We start from the raw sequence: 23,376 nt of genomic DNA, 5'->3' as shown, positions 1-23,376 counted from the left end.
ATAACTAATTCCTCATCACCTGAAAAGAAGGTAGAACAAGTGGCAGTGGGAAGTGGCTATTTGGCAACTATGGCAAGTGCTTCCAATTTCATGTGCCCCACAAATCAAGCCATTGTTGTTCTATCCTACGACAAATCTTTCAGTTAATCTAAGTCTTATAAGGGCCCCCACATTCACCCCCACCACCACGTGATCAGATCAGACACGAGTGTTGTTGGATCAGCAGCTGTGCTCAGTTATTCAATGCAAATTCTACCGCGTAACCACAAACCATGCACCCCGTGTACGGTATTAGTACGTACATGAATTATGCATAGTCATGGTCCCCTGCGCTCTACTTGGTACGTACGTAATACGTGGTTCACACTCAGTAATGCACTTGATTTGAGTGAGTCTGCCCTGTTTAGCATTTCTCAACCACCTGCTACTCAACACTCAAGCCTTGTTTTACATAATAAAAATAATGTTGTTTGTCTTCTTCCACAATGGCAATAAGCCAATAAAAAGAAAGGCCAAGTTATAAAATGATGGGTTAACAATAAATGGTTGCAACATATAGGTATAGCAAAATAATCCCACTTAACAAAAGAGTTGATTTGGTTTTGGGGAAAGACAAGGGAGAAGTCCTCTTTTCCCTGGGATTTTTGTCATTTTGAAGAACCACTGCCGAAGGAAACAACTTAAGACTAGTTTCATTTTTTGGCAGTTTACATCTCTCCAGGTATGTGATCAAAAGATGCAGAGATACTGATTTTGGATGCGAATCCTCTATGGCACAATCCAAAATTACACTAATAAACAAAGAAGGAAAATGTATATAAAAAGAATAAAGACCATTAGAAAAGAAAACCAAAAAACAGAAGTCCTACACAGATGGAATTGCACTCCTACAAGGCTCACTGCACCATAGCTAACAGCCAAATACCAACAAAACTTTGATGCTTAAATGTACATGAGACCCATCTAAGGATTGATGTTGCACTCTCGCAAATATACAATGTCATAGTCAACATACTTTGTCCAATGACCTCGAAACTTGGGAATACTTATCTCAAGCCATGGTTTCATGTTTCCATTGTAGTGTACCACAGCAGCTCCTTCAATCAATTTTTGGTTGATATTGGTGTTGTAGCCAAGACCCAAGACATGCCAAGTTCGGTTCAATGGGAAAGTGCGTTTCCAGAAAGTTATAAGACCAGGTGGCAATGTCCCTAACTTCCATAGTTGCCTATCATGATTCTGCAAGTCAATTAAATTTATTAGCGAAAATCAGTTCGAATTCAAATCAGAAACAAAGAAGACAGGTATTTTAGAATAGGTGCATGTCACTTCATATTGGATGGACTCGCGCTAGGTTTTAGAGTTTAGACTAAAATAAGAACTAAAAATTGCATATTGCAACTGTACTAATTCCACAAGAAAAATTATCTAAGAAATTTTACATACGAATCTGAGTGCATTACTTACCAGCTTCTGCCAGTTGTGGTACACCTCAGTGATGTTTTGCCTCTTCCACTCAACTAAATCATAAACATTCATACCATATGCCCATCCACAGGCATGAGGGTCAAAGTTCTTGGCTATAAGAGGATTAGAGAAGTTGAGATAGCGATCAAAGCGATGAAAACTTTCGCCACAAGTTTCTACAGCACCATTTACATTTCCCTTCAAATCAATTGACCACAGTGCAGTCAGATCCTTCTGAACAACTATATCATCATCCAAGAAGAGCACTTTGTTGAGCTTTGGAAACACCTCAGGCAAGTAGAAGCGGAGGTGGTTCAATATAGATAAATACTTTGGGTTTCGAAACTTTAAGTTTGAATCAGAAGTTGCCTGATGAGTCTTAAAGTAATAATCTATCATGGAAGGAGAAGACAACTGCTTAAGAACCGGACTGTAACTTGAATTCAACCATGTAAATTCTTCAATATTCTGAACCTGAATGGTTGCCTTCCCTGGTGGATTCGCCAAAAACCACATCCTCATTGCTGCATAATTGAGCCTATCGGTAACAATATGAAAAACATGTTTTGAGGCATCCTGCAAATACATTAGAAGCAATGCTTTGAATGATGTCAATCAGAAATAAAAGCTCCCTGTTGATATTAAAACATTATAGGACTGTGGGGCCAAATAGAATGAGAAAAAAAGGGTCTGTCTGAGTCCAAGTATAAACATAGTAATGCAGCTGCACGTCCATACCAGATTTCTTTTGTTTCATGTTCTCGGCAAACAAAAACATGTTGAAAAAATTCTCAAGAAAAATTCTTTACCTTTGCATGGGCAACAGTAGAGTTCACAACAACACCTGTTGCCAATATGTTATCCGAGAATATTGCATAATGGTATAGTTGAGGGTCTTCTAACTTCTCGGGGTTTGGAAATTGTTGTAGAGAAGGAATTAAACTATGATATTCAGTTGTGAGGCGCAATGGAAGACAATGGAGACCTTTAGGCAATGTTTTTGCCGTCAATTGTGTTAAGAACACGGTCTGTTTCTTGTGCACACGAAGCTGTTCCTCAGTTGAATGGAGCATAGCCCTAAGCTTCTTCACAGCCCCAGCACAATCATCTTGAATTTGTCTTCCTTTCATCAATGATTGCTCCATTGCCTTCATTCTTTCATTCGCACTGCATTAGTATAAAAATAAATATAGATGTTAAGACTGAACAAAATATAGCACATTGCTACTCAGTGTGATTAGATGCAGCTGAGAACAAACTTAAAGATGAAATCACAAACTTAGGAGCTATGAGGAGTCAGTAAAGCATGCAATCATGCATAAACGAATTATTAAAAGCACACTTACTTCCTAGGCAAGTCAGAATCTTGGCTTGCTTCTCCAACAGTTCGTAAGACTTCCTTCACTCGTAATCGAAGCTCCCGAGTGATTTGGGGATTGTTCTTTACTGCTGGAAGTGAAAGAAATACCTTAGCCTGAATGAGCTGATCTTTTAGTTGCCGTACCCGAGCATCAGATGGTATTCCATCATTCTGGTTGTTCGATTCTGGTGACACATGTGCGTTCTTTTTTATTCTGCTAGAAGATTCACGAGTTTTTTGCTCTTGTTTATTAGTCTGAAAGAATATAACCAAGCGTGAGCATTTGGATCCAACTTCTAACAATCTACTAATGTAATCTTCTAACATATTGTGTCTGGAAAATGAGGTAATAAGCTTAAAATGTTGAAAGCCAACACCAAAAGTGAAGAGGGAACCTAATCATCATGCCAACATTGTCTATGCACCAACATGATTGTATCGTACCCTGTATAAAAATATGTCTTAACTAGATACGGATACAAGTCTGATGTGTTCGTCATGGAGATACAAGCCTACACTGCTACACATTATACTAAATGTTATGTCTCGTAAAATGATGGACCACCTACTTCCTTATACACAGGCATGTATAAGATCTTAGCATGAGCAGAAACCTAGTGAGTACTGAAGCTTTTGCAAACCAAAATTTAAGAGAAAGAAATATCAAGAGGCAAATATATCACCTTACCGTAGTTTCAGATGCAAGTTTCCCATCACTATCATCAACGTCAATAGCATCTTCTGGATTAACATTATCACCGGTTGTATTCGTTTTCTCCAGGTAGTTGCTTTGATTTCCTTGCTTGATTCCATCTATAACTAGTTTGATGGGGTTTTCCCCTTCATTTGTAGCTGACAATACCCTGCCAGATGAATGCTCCCTAGATTCACCCATTTGCAAGTCTAGGACCAGCCAACCAAACATTTAGAAAGGACATCAATAAGTCAATAACAATAAACAATTAAAAAAGAGAAGAGGCAGATACAAATATACAGTACCATGAGGCAATTTCTTTATGCTGGTGGAGTCATTGGTATGTACATCCCCAATTGGTTCCTTAAGGACGGCTGAAGTTTCCTATTGAACCATAAATCATCAATTACTGTGCAGAAAAATTAAAAACTTCTACCAAGGTATGGTGAGAGAATAGGAAGGATCAAAGTTTTACCTCGGGCAGTAGATTTAAACGGGCAGAGTCCGCTGCATTGTTAGCCTGATACAGAAACAAGAAAGAAAATCGAGAATTTGATAGATCTCCTTAGAGTGAAACCAAATTTCAAAGGATGGACATGGATTTATAACTTACAAAAGCAGGAAGATCTTGAACAAGCTCTTGCTCAGCTGGAAAATTTAAAAAAAAAATTAAAAATATAAAGGGAGTTAGGAAAAGGAGATTGAGCAAGTTGAGAAAAGGAACATAACTGACCTGAGGGGTAGCTGTAGAGCAGAATTGGAGCAACAACAGTAACACAGAGCAAGAAGAGCAGAATGTTTCTAGTGGCCACGATCTCCATCTCCACTCAAATCATGAAATCCCCTCACAGAGTGAGTTTCTTACAATAATTTTGTTGCATAACTAACCAACCACTACAATGATTGAGAGAGAGACACGCGTTACTGTAGAGATGGCACAGATTCTATCCGAGATGTTACAAATGTGAGGAAAATAGAAGCAATTACAGTTACACTGAGTTGGCGGAGAGAGAGGGCAAAAGGCAACACATGCCACGGAGAGAAAGAGAGATAGAGAGAGACATGCGGTCTGAAACGCAAAAGGAGAAATAAGACCCGTTCCACCAGAAAATGGCCTTATTTATTTATCTATTTATTTGTGTTTGTGGCCTGAGACTGAGAGAGAGAACCACAACTACCTTCAGCTCAAGCAAATAACAGCATCTATAACTACCTAATCTAGATGGATAACGAAGAGAGATACCACCATAATCACTAGTTCACTACTGCTACTACTGAATATTTATTATTATTATTATTATTGTTTAAATTATTGGTCATTAATAACGTTGGGTTTCATTTCAAGCGGGGATTGTATTGCGTCACTAATCACTATTAGCAAACGGCAACTGACTGAGGGGGAAAACCAAACAAAAACGGAAAGGGAAAAACAGTGATGCTATGCTAATTACGGGGTTATTAATTGACTATGATCACGCGATTTCACGCGTGACGCGCGCCTGAGCTTGTCATGGCTGTCAAAGTTGCCAGCGTGGCTGCCCCATGCGGAATTTTGTATTACACAGTTCACAGCACACGCCTCACGGCCTCAGTGCCTCACTCGTTAGTAGTAGCTAGTGAGTCTGACAAATATTGTTTTTAAGCTGAAGAGATTCTCACTTTATTCTCATTTCTATCTTTTATTGTATAAATGTGCATCTGCATGTTATATTTTATATTAAAATTAACTATTAATATAAAATATATATTTAAATATAAATATATATTAAAAATAAATTAAATTATACATATATTTATACATAAATATATTAATAGTTAATTTTAATAATTAATTTTAGCATATAAATATTAAATAATATTTTTATTTATCTCGTATGAATTAATACTGAATAACTTGTTTAATCCAGCTCCCTTTTATTTAAACTTAACTCAATGCATACTTAATGTGCTTTCTGGAGTCAAATGTACTTCATCATGCAATGTATAATAGACGAAGAGGGTAGTAATAATTAATAAATAAAAACAGTCACGATTCTATTCTATTCAATTTCCATTTGTTTTCCAACCTACGGATAATTGCTGAAAGGTGACAACTAAACTAATATAAAAAAGAAAGAATGGAAATAGAGACAGAAATGAAACAGAAATGTCATCCTAATAACCTATTTGCATAACTAAAATCTAATATCCCTACCCTTGATTCCACCAACGGTGATTGGAGTCCTGACATAATGCTTTCCATCGGACCAAGTCAGGACCGCATCGCCTATAGAGGGACCTGGCTTAGTAACCTCCATTGCGACCTTAAAACTCTTCTCTTCACCAACGCTCTCAAACTTCAACACTTTGGGAGTCACGGAAATGGAAAGCCCCGAAGGAGTGTGGAGCCTTGCAAAGTAAGTCCCTGGCGAACCCACATTCGTCAGCCTGCGTGTCACATTAACTGAACCGTACAGCATCGGAACCGTTATTGTAGGGTAGTTGAAATCCAAGATGCTCATTGCATCAGGGCACTCATAATGACGAGCTCCGGAGAACGCCATGATCTGAGTCTGATTGTAACCAAGGGCACATAAGAAGTTGAGGTTATCTTCTATGGTTGTATCGTAGACCAAGCCAGGGTCCATGGCGCGATTTGGTCTCACGTGACCAGAACCATATGCATACCGTGTTGCTTCTTTAAAATCCTTCCCATCAAGCATTGGCTCACCCTTGTTGTCCCTTGTCCTAGCTGAAAAAGTAGGACACCAGGAAATTAAATTAAATAATCAATTGATAATTATTTATTTAAATAAATATGTCAAACAATACATATAATACCGGTGGTCATGATGGCGGACTTGATAGCTGATGGACTCCATTCAGGGTGAAGTGTCTTGAGAAGTCCAGCGATTCCGGCAATGTGAGGGCAGGACATAGATGTTCCAGACATTGTGATAAATGGAACCCTGCGCTTATCATAGGGCATTTCTGTGGGGCTAACTGCTTCCGAATATGCAGCAATGATGTTGACTCCGGGGGCCGTGATGTCAGGCTTAAGGATCTCAGGTGTGATTTTGTTGGGCCCTCTCGAAGAGAATGCTGCCACGAATGGAGCAGGCTTCACATGGAACTTAGTTTCCGGTGGAGCAATATATCCCATCGGATTCTTGGAAGAATTGAGGTATGCAAAGACTTGCAGGCCATCTTCATAAGTGAGTTGTGATGCTGGAAGGAAATGAGGATCAGCAATAATCTCATTACCACTAGTCTCATCGTTGCAAAGAATCATTCCAACTGCACCAGCCTCCATAGCCACAAAGCTCTTCTCCACTCTAGCCGTCTCGCCTCTACTACAAACCAATATTTTCCCCTTCACCTTCTCTGGATCAATTGTTCCTATCTTACACAGAATACTGCACCACAGCCACAAGCACAAGAAACGGTTTATTATGTCATCCGACTTCCGAAAATTAAATTCAACAAATGGGTTATTAGATTCTTACGCGTCTCCATCAGTTGCATTAGCCAATTTTGCATCTAAACTATTGATGAGTGAGTAAAATTTCTTTTGCGGCATAGCAGTAGCAAGGCTTGCACCCTGTATATATAGGATTAGAATTGATATGGAATAAAAGATTGAACCTTTTTTCTAAAGTAAAGTTTGTTACCGTGAAGTTCTTTCCATTCTCGAGTTCAACAACAGAATCAAACTCCCTGTCCAAGGTACTTGCAGCTACGGTGAATAACCAAGGCGCAACGTTGGAGATAGATCCCTTTTTTGGTCCCGAGTTACCAGCAGAGCACACGACGGTGATTCCCTTGCTGAAAGCATGGAATGCGGCAATGGCCAGACCATCTTCAAAGTAGTCAGCGGGATCCGATCCAAGAGAGAGGGAAAGAATATCCACACCATCATGTATAGCCATGTCGAAAGCCGCCATGATATCAGCATCAAAGCACTCACCGTCGTCAATTTGCGGCCAACAAACCTTGTAAGAAGCCACTCGAGCTTTAGGAGAGCCGCCTTCCGCGGTTCCATTGCCAAAGCCGAAGACGTTAGCGCCGGGGACAAAGTTTCCACCTAATGTTGATAGTGTGTGTGATCCATGACCTTCATAATCTCGCACCGTGTTAAGAGTACCGTTCTTCAGTACACTTGGCCCTGCAATTGCAGCATATCCTTTGTTGAAGTACCTTGCTCCTATCAGCTTCCTGTAATCAGGATATGGTTAAATTTCTGTCACTGTTTTGCGTGTTTGCATAACTTTTTTAAGATTTCTAGTACTGTTCTTTACGGAGAGAATAAAATGAGAGAGTGAATAAACATTAAACAGTATCAATAAAAAGCGAGAAAGAAAGAAGTTAAAATCTCACTTGTTGCAATGAAAGTCAGGACTACCACCGTCACAGGATCCCTTCCATCTTGAAGGAATGGGACCTATGCCCTCATCTCTAAAGCTAGGAGATTCTGGCCATACACCTACACGTAAATTTTAATCAAATTTTCATGAAAAGCACGTACAATAATGAAAGAAATCACAGCGCATAAACTACTGGGAAAAAAACATTATTATATGTAACAGTATAGTACTTGCTAGTTAATACGGTTTATTGAATTCGAAAGAAGAAACATGATGGGGTAATGGATGATTTGTATGTCACAAATATTTGAAGGGTCCACGACAATGTGATTTACACGGCTGCATAACAAGACAGATCATACTTTTCACAGAATGGATTGTGATTGCACATTTTTTTTTGTCTCTATTATTTTTAAAAACAGCGAGATTGCCATGGAACAAGGACAGATAATAGATTATACGAGACTTTTATTAGTCACTTTTGAAATTGATGTGCTACAAGGAAATAAAAGAGAATTATGGCAGAAAGATGTAAAATTTACCGGTGTCAAGGTTCCCAATTATGGTATGTTCACCAAATCTAGCTTTGCTAAACACTGAAGCAGGGCTAATCACCCCACTTTGCTTCTCCATTAACATAAACTCCCACGTACGTGTAGTGTGTAACTTCCTTCCTTTGTTCAAGAACACCGACACAACCTTTGGATGTTCTACATAAAATATCACAGTAATTTTGATAAGATTAGAATTTAAATCTTTTTCTATTTACCATCAACTACTTTATTAAGATCTTACTTGCAATTTCAGCAGCCTCTTCATCTCGAAGCATTGCAGCAAAGCCATTAATATGCCTTGTGTAAGAATAAATCATTACTTCTTGTGCTTTCTCATAACTGCATAGCAATGAATACAAGTCAAATTTTTACACGTAATATTCAGTATTAATACATTCAAATAGTATTAAGTATTGATTAGTAAATATTAAGTACCTTCCCAAATAGGATCTAAGAAAATCATGATGAGCTTGGGTGACTCTATCAAAATCAGCATCTGTAGCTACTTCACCGTGATCATGTGATCCCAAGTATACTATGTATGACTTTTGTTTTTCATCAATAAAAAAGAAAAAAAAAACTAATAAATAAATATAACACATTATTGTAACAAAACAAAATCATAAGAGAAAAAGAGTGAATGAGTAAAAGTGACATAAAGGCATGCTAACCTTTTTAAGTTCAAAAGCAGCAGAACCAGTAAGAACTTGTAAAAGGAAAAAGAGAATTAAAGCTAATAACAGAAAAACTGAATTCTTTTGGAGCAACATTTTTCTGTTATGCTGCTTTCACTCACTTCCTTTGAAGAAATAATAGATAATACATAGAGAGTGATGGTATGTATTTATAGATACAGATATAGATATGAATGGACTGAATTTCGAAAAGTTGTTAAGATTATATTTCGAAAAGCTGTTGAGATTTCGAAAAGCTGTTAAGATTGCATAAAAAGATAGTTAAAATTGTGTGATCAGTTAATAAAATTTTAAATATTCAAAAAAGATATAAACATGAATGGATTAAATTTTAAAAAATTGTTGAGACTGTACAGAAAAATAATTAAAATTACGTGTGATCAGTTTGTTTTATTTTAATTTAAAAACAAAAGTTTAAACTTTGAATATTAAAAAAAAGCTATTTTGTTAATATATTTTTTTTCAACTAATTTTTATGCTAAGCATTTGAATTAAAAAACTAATTGAATTTTTTATTTTTAAATTGTGTCATTTACATATCTTTATTACTGGATTAATATTAAATAAAATAATAATAGTCATAATAAGATTTATGCTCATGAGCATGTGAATGATGTATATTAAATATCTTAGTAGATGAATATAAAGGTACTCTCTAAAATTAAACTATAATTAAATTATTTTGGCTAAATATCTGAGTGGATGAATACAAAAGTACTCCCTAAAATTAAGCTATAATCGAATTAATTTGGCTAAATTAATAATAGTAGTATGAGATATGGTTGATCACCGGAAATGCACAAGCTTAGTACCAATGTCCTCAACTCACTTATGTGAATGAAGATACTTTTCATTGTCATTCTACTACTCCAATTATACTTCATGTGTGGTTTCTTTTTATATAATGTTTAAAATTTACCTTTTAAGACTTAAAACAAGTTCTTTACAAACAAGAAAGGAATTTCTTTCATTCGGTCAAAGTTCCTCTTCCAGAAAATAAAGAGCAAGAAAATTATCTAAATCAAACTTTCTAATTACTTAATTAGTATGTAGGACTATAAGAAGTAACTAGTCTTTATTATTGTCATTGATTTGCTTTGTTGCTCTTTGGTTGATGTTGTCGTTATTATTGATGATGTTATAATGTTGTTCTGTTACTATTACTATTGTTATTGTTACATTATCATAATGTCAGAAGTATATACAATGTTATTCATTAAAAAACAAAAGTAAAGGAAGAAGAATTTTAGAAAAATGTAGTCGGTGTGTAGGTGTATTCATGCATGCGTGTAAGAGCCTCAGAGGTTAGCAAGTACGCTAATTGCAACACGTCAAAAGCAGTGACTCAGTGAGTTCCAGGCCTTTATAATTTTCTTCTCATTTCTCTTCTTTTCTTTTCATTTCGTACCGTTAGCTACGTGATAGGAAGCCATGGCTATATCGAACAGCAATTCCGGCGTGGACACAAGCAAACTCTTCAATCCCATCAACCTCAAAGAACTTCCCCATCTCACTCACTACGTCTCAACAATCCAAACTCACCAGAACCCCTTGGATCACGACCCCTACTTCCACACCGATCAAGGTTTTTACGTATCCCAATCCGACGTCGTTCTGCGCCAGATCACCTACGACCTCTCCGGAACCTTCGCCACTCCCTTCCCTCTCTCTGCCTACCACCGCGCCGGCCCCCGCAACCAAGTCTTCTTCCACCCCTCCGAGGTGCGCGCCGCTATTGTCACGTGCGGGGGGCTGTGCCCTGGCCTCAACACCGTCATCAGGGAGCTCGTTGTGGGCCTCTGGGACCTCTACGGGGTGCGCCAGATCTTCGGGATCACCGCCGGTTACAGGGGGTTCTACTGGCGGGAGCCGGTGGAGCTGAACCCCAAGCTGGTTGATGACTGGCACAAGAGAGGTGGCACCGTCCTCGAAACTTCTAGAGGCGGTTTCGATCTCAATAAGATCGTTGACGCCATCGAAAACCTTCGCTTCAACCAGGTCACCAAACTAACTTCGCTTTGTGAAATCTTTATCATGTTTTCCTTGGTCAAAGCTTCTCAATACAGTCAATGAGTGAATGCTCAATGCAGTTTGACCTTGTTAGGTTTATATATGATCAAGATGACTAGTTAATTTTATGCATTTTTGTTGTTGATTAGCCCTGTATTTTCCCCTTCATCATGAAACCGAAATTTGTAAATTGTAAGATGTCATTGTGCTTGATTTACATGCCTTGAAATGATCCTAGGAAAGTTAATCAACAAAATTATGTGAAATAAGTGGCTTGTTCAAGGCTGGTTCATAAGAAATGGCTCTAACTATTAAACTCACATTGTGATTGTTAAACTGATTTTAAACTAATCTAATATATCATGGATATTTCTGAACTGAATGCACTTGAAATCAATGAGATTGAATTTCCCTGACTTTCTATGTGTGAGATTGGAGATTTTCAATGTAATCATTTCTAGACTTGATTTGCTTGTTGTTAACTCGTGTTTTGGCTTTAACCATTCTTCCGAAGATTGCAACAAAAAGTTTAGTAGGATTCAGGTAATTTAGAATTTAGATAGCAAGCCCTCTTGAATTAATTTTTTCTTCTCACATAAGGTGGCTATAGCATACATAACAAGGCATCCAGTATTTCTGAAGAACTAATTCACTGTGCACATCAACAGGTGTACATTATAGGTGGCGATGGGACTATGCGAGGAGCTGTGAAGATATTTGTTGAAATTAGACGTCGCAAACTGAATGTTGCAGTTGTTGGAATTCCTAAGACCGTGGATAATGATGTGGGAATAATTGACAGATCTTTCGGATTCCAAACAGCAGTTGAAATGGCTCAGCAAGCAATAAGTGCTGCTCATGTAGAGGCTGTGAGTGCGGTTAACGGGATAGGCCTGGTAAAGCTGATGGGTCGAAGTACAGGGCACATAGCTTTATATGCAACACTTAGCAGCCGTGATGTCGATTGCTGCCTAATTCCTGAGATAGACTTTTTCTTGGAAGGAAAAGGAGGACTTTTCGAATTTCTCGACAAGCGATTGAAGGCAAACGGGCATGCGGTGCTTGTCGTTGCTGAGGGTGCTGGCCAGGATATAATACCCAGAACCGATTCACAGAAGCAAGAAAAGGATGAATCTGGCAATCCAGTGTTCTTGGATGTTGGTGTGTGGCTGAAATCAGAGCTAAACAAGTGGTGGGCGAGGGAGCACCCGGGTGAGTTATTTACGGTGAAGTACATAGATCCTACATACATGATTCGTGCTGTTGCTGCAAATGCCACTGATAATTTGTACTGCACACTTCTAGCGCACTCTGCAATTCATGGTATTATGGCAGGGTATACTGGATTTGTAGCTGGTCTTATTAATGGAAACTATGCATATATTCCATTGGATGATATAGCGAGTGCAAAGAACCCAGTCAATACAAAAGATCATAAGTGGTCGTGGGTGAGATCTGTCACCAATCAGCCTGATTTTGAAAAGAGCTAGAAGTTCAAACACCTAACTTTTCACAGACCCGTCTTGGAACAAAAACTATGAAGGGAGATCTTACTTAATGCTGATTCTCATGTTTTTGTCATATTATGCCCTGATGGAAAATTAGATATGCAGATGGTGTACATATTTATGTCGCTTTAAACATAGTCTGTAGCATGAGTTTTTATTTTGCCAACCTTATGGTCATCAATAAATCAACCTAGAACTATGGTACTTAAGTGTTACTAGTGTGAAACATATCACCATGTAGATTCTTTTGTTATGATGTTTAACATGTGACAATTCTGCGGAAGAAATGTGAGAATAATATTTTGTAAGCAGAGTATCATAGTGATTGGATTTGAGAGTCGTAGGAGATGTTGGTCTTTGAAAGCGATAAGCATGCATATTGCTTTGCAGTCTTCAGTCTTTTGTAGTGTATAACAACGAGTGCTTCAGAAGCTTTCAATATTCTGTGCCTATGAGCCCAATTGATGTTTGATTCCCTCAAAGACGAACAGAAGATAAGATAAGGATTAAGCTGTACTATATAATATGAGGAATGATAGAGGACTAGAAGAATTTATTATTTTTAACCAATAGTTAACTAATAATGTTTAAAATTGTGGACTACAAATATATTATTGAATTGTTAGACTAAGAATTAGATTGATAGTTAAAAGTATTGATAAAAATAATAAATTCGGTTGATTTTTGAAGAGTATTTGGTGGATGAAAATTTAAGATTCTATTCCACAACTGATAGTTTAATATGCTAGCAATAGCTTTTTGGCTTTGTGTTGGTTGGGAATATATATTTCAGAAATTATGGCCATTTTTCTCAGGTGGATAAAATAAAAATAAAAAATAATTTGAAAAACAAGTGTAAAACACTGGCCTCCTAAAAGTCCAAAGGGACGTGTCTTCTTTTGCAGTTAATCCTCGAAAAGGCTATAAAGTGCATTTGCATTATTTATAGCCCTACAAACAGAATCAATACTTTGAAAGGACATAAATACTTTGAATCTGAGAGTGAGTGGCAGTGCTCTATGATTGAAGGGTTTGTTTCTTCCTGTGGGCTATCATATTCACCCTACAGACAGAATCAATGCCTTTCCCTCACAAATTCCATTCTGATGTCAAAATATTAACAACTTCAGTAAGATAGAAAATAAGAATGAAGATATAAATAAATAAAATTAAAGAAAGAAGAATGATACTCTGAATCAAACATATTAATCTGATTATCTGACAACTCTGTATAATACTAATTTTGCATTGGACGAGTCTGTGAGTAAATAACCGCTTTTTTGCTGTGGAATGAGGTAAATGGAAATGCAAAAGTGCAATTTGGGAGTTAGGAATCTGCAAAACCTTGTTATGTATACTGTTTTAAAATTCAAAAGATTCGCATTTTGTTCTAAGTTTACTTTATGCACACATTTTGTCCTAAATTAATACTTTATTTTTTTTAGGAAACAACTAGAAGTATTCTTTTTCAATATTTTAGACTTAAATTTCAATAAATTGAACGTGTGAGAATATCATTTGGTGGAGTTAAACACCAAAGTGGTCCCTGAGATTTACAAAATGCACCGATTTAGTCCCTGAGTTCCCAATTGCACAAATTTAGTCCTCCAGATTGAAAAAAATGCATCAAGTTGGTCCCCCGCATATTTTCCGGCCAGATTCCTTACCGCCGGGAGTGACGTGGCGAATGAGTGCCACGCTGGATGAACGAAAACGACATCGTATTGGGTTTTGGCGCTAAACCCACTAATAGACGACACCATTTTAACTCAGCATCTACAAAACTTTCAAACCCCCTCCCCCAATATTTAAAGATCACTTCGTCTTCTTCATCTCCTGCGAACTGAAACCATCAAACCCTGGCATTCTAGACTCCTGGCGTGACTTTTCGAAGTGAAACAATCTGGAGTTCAGTGGAACCTCTTCATCGTTGGCTGAAGATCGATGAAGGAAGGAGCAAAGATTCTGCCTGGAATCTCCTGTGACAGAGGTAGGCATGCAGAATATTACATAGTATTTTTCTGTTCTACGTAGTGGTAAGGTATCGTACATTATGGATTTTACTTGGGAATTTGGTGTAGATTGATGGGAAACCATGGATGCTATTTTAGTGGATAGGATTTTTGCATTGGGTGGTGCGGGTAGGGGTAATCGGAATGCTCTGTTTTCAAACCGAAAATATGAAATTTCTATAATGGCATGGTGACTGAAGTAGTTGTTAGTTAGGGATTTTGGCATATGATCTGTTGTTGATTGTGGATTCTATATTTTAGTAAAAATGTTGTATATTTTTTTTTTCGATACAGATGGAGAAGTTGCTGGATATAATGTTCCATCATGGTAGAACGTTTAAGAAGAATGCTGATGGAAAGTTGGTTTACTCACCTGACAATAAAGCTTGCTTAGGTGATTTAGATGAGGATAGACTTGATGTCTTCTTCATCAGGAACTATTTCAAGGAGTTGGGATATGACAAGGTAATTGAGTGTTGGTGGCTGGTTCCGGAGAGGAGCTTGGAGGTTGGATTGAGAGCTCTGACCACTGATGATGAATTAAGGGAGATGTGCTTCCATGCACAGATGAATGATGGCCTAGTAGATGTTTATTTCGAACATGGAGTTTCAACACCCGAACTGTTGGAGGGGAAAGAAGATGTGCTATGTCTGGATTATATTCAACAAGAGGAGCCTGGTGGTGAGTTAAACAAGAAGAACACCCCTGAAGAAACCTTAAATGAAAAGCCACATGATAAAGCTGATCCTGACCCAGAACCTCCTACCCCAATCCCCATTCCAAACAGTCCAACTGCAATCCCAGTTCCTACTAACACTTCCATCAGAAAACCTATGCATGATGACACCAAGTCCATGGCTGATCATGAGAACCCCAAACTCCATCATATATCCAACCCAAAACCCACTACTAAGCCCAATACAACCCCAACTGTCAATCAGAATCCAAAACCCAAACAGAACCAGAAGCCCAAGAAGACTCAACCAAAGCCCAAGCCCAAGATTACTTCCAAAACCAAGCCCAAATTTAACCCACCTAAAAGAATCCCAAGATCTCAGGCAAGGGGACAGTGGAGTGCTAACAAAGGGAAGCAAACTTTTCATGTGGATTTAACTGGAAACAGATCCAGCAGTGATGAAGGGAGTTCAGAGGATGACTCTTATGTCCCTGTCCAGGAGACCAGCTCTAGTAGTGATGATGAATTGCTTAAACAACCAATTAGGAAAGAGGTCAAGAAGGTTCAGAAGGCCTCAGCCATGGCCAAGGAAAAGGAAAAGTTGTATAAAGACACTATTATGCAAGATGATGATGCAATTGTGGCAGACTTATCTGATGTAGAGGTGGACCTTGGTTTTTTAGGAAGTCCAGGAGGGGGATTTATGTATGATGCTCTTGACCCGGGTGCAGAGTCTGATGGTGCCAACTCTTGGCACTCGGAGGAGATGAAGACTCCTCCTAATTCTGAAGATGAATTGGAATCTGATGGAGAATCGGATGAATTTTCAATCTTCCAGGAGGGAGAGAGATTTGGTGAGTTGCAACTGCAAGTGGGAATGAAGTTTAACACTAAACAAGAATTCAGGGATGCTGTGCGAGAGTTTACCATTCAAGAGGGTAGAAGGATTAAGTTTGTAAAGAATGACAATGTGAGGTGTAGGGCAGTGTGCCAGGTGGAAGAGTGCTGCTGGGTTGTTTATGCCTCAAGGGATCACGAGGACACTTGCTGGCAAATCAAGACCTTTTATGACGATCATACATGTCCGAGAGAGAATTCTAATAGGGCTGCAAACAGAGCTTGGCTGGCAAGTAAGTTGGTCAAGAAGGTTAGAAAGTACCCCAACTTCAAGCAATGTGAGGCTGCAACATACTTCAGGTCTAAGTGTGATCTCATACTGCATAGGAATTCATTAGCCCGAGCCTTGGCTGATGCAAGAAATATTGTCTACGGGGATGAAAAGGCACAGTATGCCTTGTTAAGGGATTATGCTGAAACGCTCCTAAAGACCAATCCGGGATCCACTGTAAAGATTGGGGTTACTCCACTGCCTGACGGCCAAGTAATGTTTGAAAAAATGTATATCTGCCTGAGTGGATGCAAGAACGGGTTTAAAGCTGGTTGTCGACCTTTAATCGGCCTCGACGGTGCATTTCTGAAGACGCAGATTGGTGGACAGATATTATCAGCTGTCGCACAAGATGCAAATCACCACATTTATGTGGTTGCTTGGGCTATAGTCAACATTGAAAATAAGGAGAACTGGAAATGGTTTTTGGAGTTACTCCACGAAGACTTGGGAGACTATAAGGCTAACGGGTGGTGTTTCATTTCTGATATGCAGAAGGTTAGCCAGTTTATATTGGAAGCTAATGAGGTCCATTGCAAAGAACAAGATAAAGTTGAACAATCACATCGGAAAACTTCCTCCAGTTATTCAGAGCCGGTTAGAAAAGGTAAGGAAAGAGTCAAAGAACTGGGTACCTATATGGACTGGGGATGAAGCCTATGAGAAGTTTGAGGTCCATGGACAACCAACAAACATGGTTGTCGATCTAGGCAAAAGACTCTGCACCTGCCAATTCTGGATGTTAATAGGTAATTTTTGTTACATTTACATCTAATTCTGTTTCTTTCTATTTATCTTCATTTGCATTATCATTAGATTCATTTTAGTGTAATTTTTACCTGAACTGTTAACTAACATGTTCTGTTTGGTGTGCTGTAGGCATTCCCTGTGTCCACGCCTGTGCTGTTCTTGCACGGGTGAACAAGAGACCAGAGGATTTCTGCCACCCCTTGGTCACAATGGATTCATACACGAAGACCTACGAACATTATATCAATCCTCTTCCGGGTCAATCCATGTGGGAAAAATCAGCATATAGTAAGCCCCAGGCTCCTAACACCTAAACGGAAACCAGGAAAGCTCACAACCAAAAGAAGAAAGGACGCTGATGAGGGTCCTAGTGTAAACAAGAAAGCTAAGCAGACTGTTACCCTAAAGAGACAGCTCAAGCCATTCACATGCACATATTGTGGTGTAAAGGGCCACACCAAGAGGGGATGCAAACAGAAGAGAGCTGATGAGCTTGCTGCTGCTCTTGCGGCTGCAGCAGCAGCTGTGGCAGCTTCAAAGGACAAAGCTACTGCTACTGGGAGTACACCTGCACCTGAAGCAACCAACAGTACCAATCCGGCAACATCGGCAGCTGACATTCCACCCCCAGTGTCTGGACCGCAAGCTGAAGAGGTTGAATTATCCCAACCAATCTATGGTGGAACACAAGATGAGGTATAAAATGTCCCAAATAATTTGTTGTTCATAATCCTATATTTAACTCCCCTTTTCACAGTAACTCATTTAACTTATTACACTTCAAGCAGGCACCACCACCACCAGCAACAAGGCCACCTAAGTTACCAACTAAACGGAAGACCACACCACAACCAGTAACTTCTTCTGTCGATCCCATGCAAGGAGCAACTGCAGCCACAGCTTCAAGGTTGGAAAGGTTCATGAAGATGGTTCCAACACCTCAGTTCAAGGCACCAAGGAAGAAAAACCCTTGATTGGGATGTTGTAGCAGCTGCTTTAACAATATATATGGGATTTGGGCATTGGTTGATATTTTGGATTTTTTGTTACCTTTCTTAGGGAATGGCTCTTATGTAGACTGTATGATTTATTTTGATTTTCTGGTAGTAGATAATTTAACAGAGTTTATGCTTGAAGGTAGCTGTTTCAGTCTGTTTATCCTTATGTGGACAACTGCAACTATGTTACATTGACAATGTCTTGTTTATAATCTACAAAGCTACTATTATCAATTTACATCTTATGTTCATTCAGTTTGGTTTCTATTTTTGTAAAATCTATCTACAAATAACACACCAATAAATTAAACATTTCCCATACATTCATTAACAGATGCTTCCAAACACAGTTCTTACACTTTTCTCATCACAGGTGAAACAAGTTCTTACATTTTTAACATCACACCTAAAACAACAACTAACATAGAAAAAAACAACAATCCTAACATTTGTATCATATATTTCTGGGTCCTTAACTCAGCCTCCAAATTGTCAATCCTCAAAGCAAGACTAACGCTCACTTCTTCATTGTTGTATGCAGCAGTGTCTTCCAAATTTCCTTTATCATCTTCTCCAATGTCTGCCCATCGAAAGAAGCCACACCATTTTCTTCCACTACTCTGTGAACATGAAATTTAACTGTTACCATCAAATTAGTCAGCAACAAATCTTCATGAAACACTCACGTTGTAATTCGGGCATCCAAAGAAGGGCTTATTTGGGTGGGTTTCCGTTCCAGACCATCGAAGCACAGGACGTTTCCCACACCCACACCGCTCTGGTACTCGCGTGCCTCTACTCTGACTTGGCCTCCTTGTGCATGATCGCAAAGAACTTCCCTCTCCTTCATCTGCACGTCCAACCATCCTCCAACCAGCAAAGCAATGGGTACGAGAATGAACAGGGAAGAAGAAGAAGAAGAAGAAGAAGAAGAATAAGAAGAGGAAGAAGAAGAAGACGAAGAAGAGAAGAAGACGAAGATGTGCTGTGCCAATTCGGAGTTAGGGTTTAAAAAAGGAATCAGGGACAACATTGGTGCATCAAGTTTCATTTGCCACATCATCCAACCGTTGGACACTCCAGCGTGGCACTCATTCGCCACGTCACTCCCGGCGGTAAGGAATCTGGCCGAAAAATATGCGGGGACCAACTTGATGCATTTTTTTTCAATCTGGAGGACTAAATTTGTACAATTGGAAACTCAGGGACTAAATCAATGCATTTTGTGAATCTCAGGGACCACTTTGGTGTTTAACTCTCATTTGGTGGCACCAAAAAAATACTTAGTATACAAAAAGCATTTTATTTATAATAATTTAATTTTGATGCCTAAAATATTTTATTTATAAATTTAGTTACGTAAATGTCACGGATAAAAAAAAGAGAGACACAATAATCGATGGTTAGTGGATTTTTTTTACTGGATTGGACCAAAGATAAGAAAATTCGAACTCGTAATCTTTTTTTTTTATTTATAAATGAGTATGAAAAGACTATGTAATTTAAGTTATAAAATTCAATAAATATGACATTGCACAAAGTGGTAAGTGTACTAGCTAGTGGGCCTTTATTTTTGTTGTTTTTTTGTTACTTATTTAAGCCACCAAAAAAAATTAAATTCTTATTTATAATGGAGATTAATTATAAAAAAATGGCGAATGGAGGAATAGCAGAGGGATGAGAATTGAGATAAAGGGGGACACCACCGCCGTCAAGAGCTCGCAGTGCCACGTCAAAAATGTCGGACCCTACACAGTAGAAACCCAGCTGTTGACTTCTCCGCATCTCTCTCTCCCTGTCTGTCTCGTCCCTCACTTTGGCAAACGACAAACAACCTTGTACACATGTCCCGTTTTGCTCAAATCCTCGTTGGTCAGTGTCCCACTGCGTAATTTAAATGTGCTTAATCTCCATGATTATATATATGAGTAAATCCAATGGCTCACTCTGTCTCCAAGTGAACGATCAGAGCTTCATCCGCTGCAGTGTTCGTTATAAAGTTGAAAACGTAATTGGTCTTTTCCTGCCCAAGCCACTATTTCACTAATTCCTAATTCAAATAATCAACAGCCTCGTCATAATTGATCCTTGCTGGAAGGAACACCATGTTTCAGTTTCACATAAAACCAATGTCACCTTCTACCTTAATCATCTATCATCCACTAATTCCATATTGTTGTATTTATCATAATAATTGCTAAATAAAATAAAGTAATTTAAACTAATGATTTCCTATGTTCCCTTAATTTACGTGTAGAATTATAGGATGATGATTCATTTCATATTTGATGGGCATAAGTAAACTAGTAAAGTATGAAAATTACTTATACAAATACGTATGGCAAGTTGACAACCCAAACCACAAAAGTTGTTCATGACAACCGATAATAATCCCGGTCACCAGTTCAAAAAAACAGATTCCAAATGTGTGAAAACTGAAAAGTGAAAACAACATTTATTTTTCTGAGACGCAAGTAATATGAACCATTATTATTAACGCCGACAATAAAAAAAAAAAAAAGGAGGTAACATAAGCAGGGCAGTGTGGTAATTGCCTGCATAGCAGTTACTAAAGTATATGAGGCAGTTACAACTTACAAGAGTGTGATTGTGAGTGGAAGCTAAAAATGTTGGTGATGGTGGTGGTGGTGATATTAGCCTTGTGTGGTGCTTCTGGTGCGGTGGCAGAGACGGGAATAGGGGTGAACTGGGGGACGGTGTCGTTCCGGAAGCTAAAGCCGACGACGGTGGTTGATCTGCTGAAAGATAATAAGATTGGGAAGGTGAAGTTGTTCGAGGCAGAGGAGGAGGTGTTGAAGGCACTGATGGGGAGTGGGATTGAGATCATGCTTGGCATCCCTAACGAGCATCTCTCTCTCTTGAGCTCATCTCCTTCAGCTGCAGACATGTGGATTCAGAAGAATGTTTCTGCTTATATGTCCAAGCATGGCGCTCTTATCAGGTAACGTAACTTTCCATAATCATTACATGCTTTTTTAAGCTTTATTGCTTCTGTCACCAAACACAAGCTGATTCTACTGCACCACCATCTTTAATTATTTACTTTCTAACAATCTGTATGCCTATTAGTTCATGAGTAATTTTAGCAAGATCCTTTTGCACTAGACTGTTTCTTGTTTTTTTTTCCCTTAAGCCACGGATAATCATTCAGTGAAACAATATTAGGGACCAAAATATTAAGGCGAGTTGCTGCATACATAAGACAAACTAGATTTAAACCCACAACTATTGTTTAAACAAACGAGCAAGCTGTCTCACTCGACCAATGCAAATTGATTATAGTTTATGGTATTTTATCAAGATGGATGTGAATCATGATTCCATCTTGGGCCTGTTAATGCAGGTATATTGCTGTTGGAAATGAGCCATTCCTGACGAGTTATAATGGTGAATTTCAGAATTTTGTGATTCCGGCAATACAGAATCTACAAGAGTCCATAGTGAAAGCAAATCTAGCTGGCTCTGTAAAACTAGTTGTGCCATGCAATGCAGATGCCTATGAGTCCACAGTTCCATCCCAAGGTGCATTCAGGCCAGAACTGACCCAGATAATGACTCAGCTGGTTCAGTTCCTCAACTCAAATGGAGCCCCATTCATTGTTAATATCTATCCATTTCTCAGCCTCTATGACAATGGAGAGTTCCCTCAAGACTATGCATTCTTTGAGGGAACAACTCATCCTGTCATAGATGGCCCCAATGTTTACACCAATGCCTTTGATGGCAACTATGACACTTTGGTTGCAGCTCTCAGTAAACTTGGGTATGGCCAGATGCCTATTGTCATTGGAGAAATCGGATGGCCCTCCGATGGAGCCATGGGTGCGAATATCACTGCAGCAAGGGTCTTCAATCAAGGCCTAGTCAATCATGTCCTAAGCAACAAAGGGACACCGTTGAGGCCGAATTCACCGCCTATGGATATTTATATCTTTAGCCTGCTGGATGAAGGAGCAAAGAGCATACTTCCAGGAAGCTTTGAGAGACACTGGGGGATATTCTCTTTTGATGGAAAACCTAAATATCCATTGAACCTTGGCCTTGGAAACAAGGAGTTGAAGAATGCAAAGAATGTTGAGTACCTACCTTCAAGATGGTGTGTGGCAAGCGCTTCCAGTGATATGAATAATGTGGCAAACCATGTGAGAATGGCATGCAGTGTTGCAGACTGCACTACTCTAAACTATGGAGGTTCTTGTAATGGAATTGGAGAAAAGGGTAACATTTCATACGCCTTTAATAGTTACTATCAGCTGCAAATGCAAGATGCAAGAAGCTGCAATTTTGATGGTCTTGGTGTGGTTACTTCTAGAGACCCTTCAGTTGGGGCTTGTCGTTTTATTTTGGGAGTTAAGGATAAAGATTCTGATTCATCTGCTTCTCAGATAACAACAACATATAAATATCATCTCTGCATTCTGCTGGTAATTTTAATTATCCAATGGATTTTTTAAGTCTCAGTGTGGGAATTTATCAATTTAGAGGTTTCATGAGCAGGTTTTTGATGGATGATGGATCTGGAAGTAAAAGTAGAATAGCTGATGTAAGCAATTAGAAACATACCAAACAGCATTATTGATCTGCAGCTCACCATATATTATTCACTCAATGTATATCATACAAGAGATGGAACAAACACTGACTTTTACAATATTAAACGATTCATCATTGATGCTTGTTCTAGTGCCTTTTGTTTCATGACTGAAAAGAACAAATCACACTAATAGTTTTATTATTGTTCAACTTGGTTGGAAGGGTGGAGCCTCTGATTTTTCTCAAAAAATTTCTTGGAAGCCAAATGTTATATTGCAGACTTTGCAGTATGAAGATACTAATGTATGTTTTGTTTTAACGTGTCTGAACTTTCTCATGATTCACAAGATCCACAAAGGTACTAACATTCCAGCATGTACTTAGATGCCAATGCCATGGAACAGCACCAAAACCAGTTCTCTCTTTCTAGTGTCTATGTAGCATTTACCGTTACGCGTTAAATTAATCTAATACTGTTAATGAAGTTGTAGACATGAATAAAAGACACTTCTGACAACCAGTGATTTTAGGCACTCAGTTTTTTGTTTGAATTAATTTCTCAAACCCATACCCATTCAAAAATTAT

At 38.6% G+C, this 23,376-nt stretch overlaps 4 protein-coding genes across 4 annotated transcripts; 2 read left to right on the top strand and 2 right to left on the bottom strand.

Annotated features, from left to right (window-relative positions):
- Positions 1-562: 562 nt before the first annotated feature.
- LOC112706616 (probable galacturonosyltransferase 4) lies at positions 563-4,952 on the bottom strand. The gene is made up of 10 exons (XM_025758013.3): positions 4,509-4,952; positions 4,255-4,415; positions 4,135-4,169; positions 3,997-4,041; positions 3,827-3,905; positions 3,516-3,730; positions 2,814-3,082; positions 2,277-2,634; positions 1,468-2,043; positions 563-1,239 (listed from the first exon to the last, which is right to left on the bottom strand). The coding sequence occupies exons 2-10, from the start codon at positions 4,340-4,342 to the stop codon at positions 964-966; spliced, it is 1,941 nt and encodes a 646-aa protein (XP_025613798.1). The 5' UTR covers positions 4,343-4,415; positions 4,509-4,952; the 3' UTR covers positions 563-963.
- Positions 4,953-5,689: 737 nt separating this feature from the next.
- Positions 5,690-9,188, bottom strand: LOC112780531 (subtilisin-like protease SBT5.4). Its single transcript, XM_025824516.3, has 9 exons — positions 9,090-9,188; positions 8,854-8,963; positions 8,660-8,757; positions 8,407-8,574; positions 7,878-7,983; positions 7,172-7,715; positions 7,007-7,101; positions 6,342-6,916; positions 5,690-6,252 (listed from the first exon to the last, which is right to left on the bottom strand). Exons 1-9 carry the CDS (start codon positions 9,186-9,188, stop codon positions 5,696-5,698), a joined length of 2,352 nt encoding a protein of 783 aa, XP_025680301.1. The 3' UTR covers positions 5,690-5,695.
- A 1,237-nt stretch (positions 9,189-10,425) lies between these two features.
- On the top strand, positions 10,426-12,942 carry LOC112706609 (ATP-dependent 6-phosphofructokinase 2). The gene is made up of 2 exons (XM_025758002.3): positions 10,426-11,111; positions 11,792-12,942. Exons 1-2 carry the CDS (start codon positions 10,545-10,547, stop codon positions 12,611-12,613), a joined length of 1,389 nt encoding a protein of 462 aa, XP_025613787.1. The 5' UTR covers positions 10,426-10,544; the 3' UTR covers positions 12,614-12,942.
- A 6,973-nt stretch (positions 12,943-19,915) lies between these two features.
- Positions 19,916-22,940, top strand: LOC112706578 (glucan endo-1,3-beta-glucosidase 5-like). The gene is made up of 2 exons (XM_025757966.3): positions 19,916-21,198; positions 21,601-22,940. Exons 1-2 carry the CDS (start codon positions 20,864-20,866, stop codon positions 22,709-22,711), a joined length of 1,446 nt encoding a protein of 481 aa, XP_025613751.1. The 5' UTR covers positions 19,916-20,863; the 3' UTR covers positions 22,712-22,940.
- Positions 22,941-23,376: the final 436 nt, after the last annotated feature.

This window comes from Arachis hypogaea, chromosome 1, assembly GCF_003086295.3.
Source record: "Arachis hypogaea cultivar Tifrunner chromosome 1, arahy.Tifrunner.gnm2.J5K5, whole genome shotgun sequence".
Classification (NCBI taxonomy): Eukaryota; Viridiplantae; Streptophyta; class Magnoliopsida; order Fabales; family Fabaceae; genus Arachis; species Arachis hypogaea.
Note: the sequence above shows the minus strand (reverse complement) of the source record. Positions and strands in the feature narration are given on the sequence as shown.